We start from the raw sequence: 10,000 nt of genomic DNA, 5'->3' as shown, positions 1-10,000 counted from the left end.
ATACACACACACACACGCGCGCACAGGTTGACACACATAGCCCTAAACATGCAAAATGTGTGTCTCAGTGGGCAGAAGCACTATTACGTGCAGCACAATATAATGACTGCTCTCACAGAACTTAGGCAATCAACATGTAAATTCAAAGGCGTTTAAAATGTCTGGCGTAACCTGATCATTCCACCAACAAACAAAAATGACACACACAATCACACAACATTTGAATAACTATAACAACTGTCTGTACTACAAGTCTCTGTGTATGAGTGTGTGTTTGGTTTGTTAGTGTGCATGTAAACTGCATTCATTTGCCCATGTGCATTTATTTATAGCAATGTTACCGTGGCGCTCGAGGAATGCCTATAAAACATTCTGTGTGCCTGTCGGACATTCCCTCTCGGAGTGTTTGACAGCGTGCTCTGTGTGTGTTTGTGCGAAATGTTTGGGTTGCATTCAAATAATGTTTTCCATGTTGCATCTGCGCTGCCTGCATGTGTTTGGGCATGTGTGAGTGAGTGTGTGCAGATCACAGTGTGTGTTTCTGAATGTGTATGTATGTGTGTGTGTGTGTGTGTGTGTGTGTGTGTGTGTGTGTGTGTGTGTGTGTGTGTGTATGTCTGTCTATGTGTGTGTGTCTGTCCCTGTGTTTTCTGACACAAATGCCATCAGACTTGATATTATTATCATTGATGAGAGCAATAAGAATGTATTCTTCCTGTTTCTGAATGTGTATGTATGTGTGTGTGTGTAGGCTATGTGTGTGTTTATGTGTGTGTGTGTGTGTGTGTGTGTGTGTGTGTGTGTGTGTGTGTGTGTGTGTGTGCACGTAGATTTGCATGTCGTTCATCCCTTTCCTCCTAGTCTGAGTGTGGTGCTGGGTGTGGCATAATGACCAAACCGTCTCTCGCAGGGACTCTCCATCTTCGCCTCAACACCAATGCCACTACAATGAAGCCGTGAGTGTCAGTCTCCGCCTTGACAATAGAACTCTGTAAGGACACAGTTCTTCCATAGGCACTGACTCATCATCGCCGCGCTTCCATAAAGAGGTAAAGGGGGGCCCCCCCTTTGACCTGGGTTCTTCCCAAAGTTTCCCCCCTCCAGCACTAAAAAACTTTTAACCGTACTGTAGGCGTTGAAAACACAGACTTCTTTGCCCTTTGTGCTGGCTTGGCTTAACCAATGATGTACTTTTTAATTGGTCAGACAGGGATTTGAGTTCATTATGGTAGAGCCAGCATGAAGCTCTTTGATTCTGCACCTTATCCACAGCTGGCCACACCCACTCCAGGAAACAGGAAGTTGCCTATAGCCTCGGTGAGTCACTTATCGGGGAGGAAAGTACAGTCATTCACTGCAGTCTAAAGTTATGTAGACACACATATGTGCATACACTCACACTAGCACACACACATACACACACACACACATTGAGTACAGTCATGTGTCTACAGTCGATGCAGAATGCAGTTTGTCCTAGCTGAGCAACTGTTATGCAAATGGATCAGCAGCTAACAGTTGGTGAGGCCAAGCCATTCAGTGACTTTAGTTTCTGACATGCTATTTATGTCCATGTCTATGCCTCTCACTCTTACCCCCGCAAACAATTTTACACACTTATTCCCACTACTTTCCTATGTCTAAATATACATAAAGTATTGTTTTGTCCACGCTGTGCAAATGTCAGATGTCAGTTGCTATGGCGGTATGCTGGCACCTTTACTGACAGAGGTTATTATGAATAATGAATCCTGTGACGTACTATCACATTCATACTGAGAGCTCAAACGCTGTTCTTTGGGTTCTGTTACAGAATTGGCTTCTGCTTTGAGTAACCCTACCGGAAGTTTCACACGTAATGACCCAGACCTCAGATCTAAACTAAGTTTAGATTCTAAACTAAGTAGTATTTGTATACTTCAACTGTCACATTCACTTACCACCATTTCTAGAGCAGATACTTAAAATCAAAACAACTTCAGAGAAGATGTGTATTTCCTCAGAAGTCATAAATACTTGGAAATAAAACCACTATATTGCCATTAAACACATTCTTCGTCCTTATTAAACATGTGTGCAATACGAATGCAAATGGAGAATAGTCTTTAGCATAATTCATTGCCTTAGTTGGCTTGTGTTAGTTCAGTTGTTCTCATTAAGGAACTCGTATTCATAGGTCATTGGAGGGAACACCAGAGGGCCACGTCAGTAGAGTCATTGCAAAACAATCAAGCAGCACTGCAACAGAAACGTTCTTTAATACCTCACTGAATAAAAGCATTCAGTACGGTCTGATACAGGATCAGACTTTCTCGATGCTGCTTTGAATGTAGGCTTACATAACAGGTAGGAACCTCTACTGCTACCGTGTGTGTGTGTGTGTGTGTGTGTGTGTGTGTGTGTGTGTGTGTGTGTGTGTGTGTGTGTGTGTGTGTGTGTGTGTGTGTACTGTAAAGTCTACTCAAGCAGCTTTGGCCATCGAAGCATAATCGACATACAAATCACTCAGCATAGACATAATTACCATTTCAGACCAACAATCAACCTCCAAACAATTTGGTTTGTTTCAGTATAGAACTATCATGACTAGTGAATGTCAGTTAAATAGCTTGTATTCAGCTACACAGCAGATAGGAGGGGGGACACCAACCCAGCATCTCCTGCCTCCACCACTCCAAGTTCAACAAACACTGAAATCAAGGATGAGTCATGAATCACCATGACACCAAACAAGTCACCGGGACAACCCCACAGCAGGTGTGTGTGTGATCTTGCGTGTGTGTGTGTGTGTGTGTGTGTGTGTGTGTGTGTGTGTGTGTGTGTGTGTATGTGTGTGTGTGTGTGTGTGTGTGTGTGTGTGTGACATGTGTGTGTGCGTGTGTGTGTGTGCGCACGTATGTCTGTGGCGCGTGTGCGCGAATATGTGTGTGTGAGTGTGTGACTCACATCACTGGCCATCTTCATCTGCAGCAGGAGCTGCAGGTACTCCTGGAAGGGCGTGAGCGGCGGAGAGCCAGCCTCGGAGACGAGCGAGCGCAGCGAGCACACGCTCTTCCTCCGCTCCGCAAAGTCATAGTAGCCGCCGCCGCGCAGCAACGTCGCCATCGCAGTGTGCAGACGGCTCCGCAATACACACGACTCAAGCAGGAAAAGCACTCGGCGGCCCCCGCAATAATCCTCATCCGAGTCCAAGGCACCTGATCAGCACTGGGGGAGGCTGGACACGGGACGCATTCTGTGTTGACTGACCCAAGCCCCCTGAGATGACCCAATGTGAATCTTCTGCTCTGAAGGTCAATGGGCATCAAACTAGCAACATCCAAATGGCTGCAGTGAGCTCGGGAGGAGACAGGGATGTGAGGAGGGGAGCGAGAGAAACTCCTGGGACTGATCCACTTCGCTGGGAGGAATGCGACCGATTACCCAGCAGCCTTTGGAATGCGTGCTTTAATGACTCAGTAGAAACTTTGTTTAGCAGTATGTGTGTGTGTGTGTGTGTGTGTGTGTGTGTGTGTGTGTGTGTGTGTGTGTGTGTGTGTGTGTGAGAGTGTGTTTGTGTGTGTGTGTGTGTGTGTTTGTGTGTGCACTATTAAGCTGATTAGTGCTCTTAATGATTACTCCTCCACACACATACAACACACACACACACACACACACACACACACACACAGGTCAGAGTTTGTGATTACTGCAATAGGCCACATAGACTTCAGCTATTGTTCAGGTTTGAGGCCAGTCAGGCCTACAGGATCTCCTTTCTCTCCTTTTTAGTCCATTTCCACCCTCAGGTCCTTGTATGTGCGTTACATAACAACTCAGTCTCCTACCAGAGCCACACAGACCTCTCTTGGTAGGAAGTCTAAAAAAAACATAATTCACAAAACAACTACACAACTATTTCCATTTGGAATACCTTGAACAGGTAGATTCATTTAGTGGGTACAGAGGTCAAATAGACCTAGCATGCAGCATAACATGGATAGACGTGTGTTGTTGTTAGTCTTTTATGTGGCATGAGGCGAGTCATGGCTGTACACAATTTTTAAAACAAATGTGTTGGAAACAGAGATATGTTAAAAAAGACGTAAGTTGTGTTGTTTTCTATGCAAGTTGTGTTATTTTCAACACATATCGTGTAACAAATAACACAAGCAATGTGTTGGAAACAACACAAACAGTGTTAAAAGACAACACAGAGAAGTGTTAAAAACAACGCAAGTTGTGTTGTTTTCAACACATTCGTTTTAAGAGTGTAGCTAATATGGGTTCAGCGGGTAATGTTAAGACAGGATTTGCCATGTCTACTCGACCTATCCATCACAGCCTGGTGATGGGATGGTCAGGTCAAATATAGGCTGACAGGAGGAGGACAATCTTCTTAAATCACACTCCTCTCCACAGCTCCGTCCGCACCTCTCTTCACCTGCCCCCATGCCTTCAGCACTGCTGTACTTTGAGGCAGGTGCTCCTCTGTCAGCTTAACACACACAGCCCTGCAGAAGGCACAGAAACACCTGTCGTCTGTCCACCTACGTCACGGCTGGGAGGACCTTGCAGTAGAATTTGGAGAGGATCAGTAGCATGTGTGTATATCTGTGTGTCTGTGTATGTATGTGTGTGTGTGTGTGTGTGTGTGTGTGTGTGTGTGGATGTCTGGGCGCCTGTGTGTGTGTGTGTGTGGATGTCTGGGCGCCTGTGTGTGTGTGTGTGTGTGTGTGTGTGCTGGGCGCCTGTGTGTGTGTGTGTGTGTGTGTATATATGTGTGTGTGTGTGTGTGTGGATGTGTGTGTGTGTTCTGGGGTAGAGGGGGTCCCTGCTGTGAATTAAGTCAGCAATCATGAGGAAGTGTAATTATGGAATGGAGGGTGGGGTGAGTTGCGCCATTCAACATCTGCCCAGCTGCAATATGCCGGCTAACTCTGCACTGTACGCACACACACACACACACACACACACACACACACACACACACATAAACACAGACACTATTTCCCCTCTCACACACACACATGCCTGGCTGTCAGAGTATTTCCAGGGCAGAGTGATCAGTTACCATAGAGTCCAAAATAACACCCCCACATATAAACATACACACAGAGAGCACTGGCAGCTGTCGGAAGGACGGCATTGTGTGTGGCGTATAGATCAAGGTCGGGGACGTTTCCACGTGCACCAGCGCACAGGCAAACACACACACACACACACACACACACACGCTCAAATAATTTTGGCATCTTAGATGTCATGAAACCAATGCAAGAATAACACTTAGAAACCTTGCCCTGAGTCAAAAAGAGAGACGGGGGGAGTTGAGCAATGGCACACAATCCACTGACATTATCAACTAATCATTTCTGGGCAGACCATGCTGCCTTAGGTGTCAGAATGTGAGTATGTTGTGTGTGTGTGTGTGTGTGTGTGTGTGTGTGTGTGTGTGTGTGTGTTTGCATGCGTGCGTGCGTACATGTGTGTGGTCTTGGGATTTCCATGTTAATAATTAGAACATGGAAGAACATTAAGAACTGGTTTTCAGTAACAGGGGCATGGCGGACTGTTACTCAGTCTCTGAGTCATTTAGTTTCACGACTTCACCACTGTCATACCACCCTGAGGTGGTATGAGAGGAAGAGCATGAGAGAGAAAGAGAAAAGAGAGATAGAGAGAAAAAGAAAGAGAGAGGGAGAGAGAAAAAGAGAGAGAGTGTGTGAAATCACTGAAATGTGAATGAATGTAGTGTAAATGAATGAAAAGGGAGTACCGGTAAGTAAGCTAAAACAGAAGGAGGATTGAATGTTGGAGGAAGGTGTGTGTAAGAGAGAGAAAGTTCCAGAATGTTGTTGAAGTATCTGTGACTGACATGGTGGAATGCAGCGATTACACTGACTAAAATGGCTCCCCCATGGGGAGGCACGGAGCTTGCCAGTTCAGAGATCAAAGGTTGAGTGGTGCAGTGACATTTCGCCGCTTAGCCCAAGGGGAGACTTGCCCACAAAACCTCATCGAACACACACACATTTACACACAAATGCAAACAAACTAACTACCTGAGGTCATACCAATCAGATGGTCAAAGGTGAAACTATTAGCTGACAGATTTAATAAAATGCTTCACATCAAGCCCAACGACCTCCTCTAGCAATGAACTAAGGGGGCTGGGTGACATTTAAGTGCTGAAGTGTCCATGTTTAACAGTCCATGTTTAATGCAAAGTATCCATGTACTAGTAACAGTAGCACTGGCTAATGCATGAATATATTCACAGATCCATACAATCCACTCCTTATGAGTAACAGCACTAAAAGAAAGCATATCTATTCATGAACATGAAGACATTTACTGGCATTTGGAGCAGAGCTGCAGTGAGACAAGTAGTGCTTATCTGTGGATTCTCAACGTGTGTGTGTGTGTGTGTGTGTGTGTGTGTGTGTGTGTGTGTGTGTGTGTGTGTTGTTTGTGTGTATGCATGTGTGTGTGAGCAGGAGAAAGCCAATGCTTGCTCTCAATGTTCTGTGATTAGGAGCAACATAATCAGATTTACACCAGAACAACCACGTGAAGACAAACAAGCTCCATAACCACTGATCCCCTCTATTCTTTCAGAGAAAGAGAGGGAGAGAGGGAGAGAAAGAGAGAGAGAGGGAGAGAAAGAGAGAGAGAGGGAGAGAAAGAGAGAGAGAGGGAGAGAAAGAGAGAGAAAGGGTGAGAAAGAGAGAGAGAGGGAGAGAAAGAGAGAGAGAGAGGAAGAAAGAGAGAGAGAGGGAGAGAAAGAGAGAGAGAGGAAGAGGTGTTAAGGACGGGGGGACTGGGGAGAAAGTAAATGAGAGCTAAGACAGGGATAAACAAAAAAAGCCCCTCGTCTGTGCCAACACCCAACACCCAGTCCTGCCAGCCTGCTACCCTGAGAGATTGCACTCTTTCCTCTCTCCCTCCCTCCTTCCCTCCCTCTCTCCTCCATAAATTATGACTCTTTTAGACTCTCCCTCTTTTTCTTCCCCCCCTCTGTTCCTCTCCCTATTTCTCCCTCCATTACTCAGTCCATTTGTTATTTCTCCGTCGTTTGTTCCGTCTCGTTCTCGTGCTTCGCTATGCGTCTCTATCTAACTCTCTCACAGACCAGACGGCTATTTCTCCCTCTTTGGCCTCGCATCGCCATGACGGCCAGCGCCGCGCAGCGCCGAGCAGACGCTGCCAAGAACACACCACACACACACACACACACACACACACACACACACACAGACACACACACACACACACACACACACACACACACACACACACACACACACACACACAGACACACACACACACACACACACACACACACACACAGACACACAGACACAGACACACAGACACACACACACACACAGACATACACACACACACACACACACACATACAAACATACACACACACACACACACACGCACACACACACACACACACACACGCACACACACATGAACCCCTCCACTCAGAGCAGATTAAGAGATGTGGCAGACACATGCAGACATGAGAGGGGTTGGGAAGAGGGGGCAGATCAGCTGGTCATCTGCCTCCTGTCTGACCAGCCCAAACTCACACACTTCTGGAGGTAGAGGTTGTGTGTGTGTGTGTGTGTGTGTGTGTGTGTGTGTGTGTGTGTGTGTGTGTGTGTGTGTGTGTGTGTGTGTCTGACTTGTACATGGGTATGCATGTTACTCAGCCAACATCTCTACAAAAAAAGTATAACTCCTGATCTTTATCTGAGCATTTTTTGTGGTAATGTTTGTTGTGCAGGCTGGCCAGTACAGGCCTGGAACTAGAATACTGCGTTTAACTGTCACTCACTAAACAGATAGAAGAACATATTTAACATATAACAGTAACATATCTTAAAATGTAATGTACTTGAGAGATAACAGCATACAATGGATCCTGTTGGATTGTCCTGACTTCAAAGAAGAAGCTTCTTTTGGCCTCTAGTCACTTTCTAAAAAATCAAGGCATGATGACATTCACTTTTTCCTGATTTGGTGAAGACCGTTGCTGTACCATCTTCTGTACGTGCTCATCCTGCCTCCTACAGACTAGCGCGGGACGGACTATGTGGCTGCTGCAGGTGACTGAGGGAAAAGACCAACTGAAGTTTTGATAAAGAGGCGAAACTCACTGTCTGACTGCAAAAGATTTGCTGCCTCTTGAGCGAGTGGTTGGTTGAGATAAACAGCCGTTAAAACTGTTCGTTCGGCAAGGACATTTCTACTGATTGACTTTCTGAAGATGATGCTACCATTTGAATGACAGAAGTAGCATATATATAGAATGAACACAACACATGCGCACACACACAAACACACACACACACACACACACAGACACACAGACACACACACACACACCATTGTTGAGGCCAATATATCACATTCTTCCTCAGAGGATTTAATGTGACTGTTTTACAAGAGAAGAAAGAAAGGACAGATAATGTGAGGGGGGTAGATAATGACAATGAGGAGTTGTTTACACCACACAATCTCTTTTGTAGTTCTAACCAAAGGGCAAATAATTCACCACAGAACTACCTGGTCATTAAACCAGACATTACAGTAAAGGAGGCATGCAACGGCCACACAGTTCATATCACTGAAGTCAAAAGGCCAGGCAGTTCAATAATGTCAGGGGAGAGAGATAATAGCTCTAACCACAGCAGTTCCACTTAGCCAACGATACCTAAGCTGAGCTATACATGCAAACTTCTCTCTGCATGGTTGCTTTTATTTTAATCCCCTGTCTGATACACAGGAACTGACTGACTAATAGGCGATTCCTTGGTCTGTTAGCCTAAATGTATTCCATCCTTTTTATCTGTTGTTATTTTAAATAGGCTACTGTACTTCTGGAATGTGATAGGGTTCATGTGAAACTAAGCTGAACTATCGGACCATCAAAAAGACTTCCGGTTTGATCATTTCCCCTGACAAGCTCAGCGGCTCTGGTTTCTCTCCAAATTAAAGAGTGAGAAAGAAAGACAGAGAGCGAGAGAATCCTTATCTGTCATGATCTTCAATGGTCATTTTTTCTCAGCCCTCTAAACTTGATGGTCCAGGACATTGAAAGGTACAACTTTTCATGAGCATGCTTCCAATTGCACACAGAACAATTCAGTTCACTAATATGTTTCCTTAAATGGCTGATGGTCTGCACCTCTGTTCAATAAAATGGCTGTAGAGAGTCTCTGGCCCATGAAATTTATTAAGCTATAGTTTTAACCAACACAACCTTTAAATAGTCGGTAGGCATGCTAATTTGATAGCATTCTCTTATGTGATTAGCCTAGCCTAGCCTAGCCTGCATAATGAGTAGCTTGCTTTGTGGTACACCAGTACAGTATGCACACTGTCCATTCCATTCCATTACATACAGAATACCAGCTGACTGATTCTTCCCTTACATGGTTTGGGCTCCAAACTTTTGCCGCTGTCACTGTCCTCTTTTTGTCCTGTACAAATGTCGTCGTCACCAAGCACCCCCAGACCTTCACATTCCCTCCACTATGTTAGACACAGAGTTAAACACTGTGTCTGTGTTTCACAGTTCTTCTCTGTGTTCTGAACACCTTCATTCTGCCTGTCCATGGCACGTTTTTTCTAGTCTTCCTCTGTCAACTGTCTGTGTTTTACCCATCTTTTCTTTTTATTGACCATGCTGTGGCATTTGCCTAAAATGCCAGCATCCTGAGGTAATCTCTTCTGTTTTGAGAGCTTTTGAGGACCTGTGAAGTGTCTTTTCCTCAAACTAGACACTCTGATGTATTCGTATGCTGGTTAAAGCCAGCTTATGGTCTTATGTGAAAGTACTAGCACACAGCAGTGTATGGGATCTTCAGTTTCTTGGCCACATGGAATAGCCTTCATTTCACAGAACCAGAACAAATTGGCACGTTTAAGAAGAAAGCTGTGTGTTTCTGACCATGTTGTGCCTTTAATCACACCCACAATAGCTGATGCTCCAGATACTC

The 10,000-nt window shown here is 45.1% G+C and overlaps 1 protein-coding gene across 3 annotated transcripts in view; it reads right to left on the bottom strand.

The window, feature by feature from the left end:
* Positions 1-10,000, bottom strand: part of fnbp1b (formin binding protein 1b) — a 94,200-nt gene that overhangs the window by 68,558 nt on the left and 15,642 nt on the right. The window contains exon 1 of one of the 3 annotated variants that reach the window (XM_076284730.1): positions 2,947-3,120. The exons of the other annotated variants lie outside the window; for them this stretch is intronic. Coding sequence (XP_076140845.1) covers positions 2,947-3,105 — 159 coding nt within the window. The 5' untranslated portion in view covers positions 3,106-3,120. Of the gene's footprint in view, positions 1-2,946; positions 3,121-10,000 lie in introns of those variants that run through there. 3 annotated transcript variants of the gene reach the window in all.

This window comes from Alosa pseudoharengus, unplaced genomic scaffold (genome assembly GCF_046254945.1).
Source record: "Alosa pseudoharengus isolate Yale_2024_CS ecotype anadromous, Long Island Sound unplaced genomic scaffold, YU_APseudo_1.1 YU_APseudo_1.1_scf_14, whole genome shotgun sequence".
Classification (NCBI taxonomy): domain Eukaryota; kingdom Metazoa; phylum Chordata; class Actinopteri; order Clupeiformes; family Clupeidae; genus Alosa; species Alosa pseudoharengus.
Note: the sequence above shows the minus strand (reverse complement) of the source record. Positions and strands in the feature narration are given on the sequence as shown.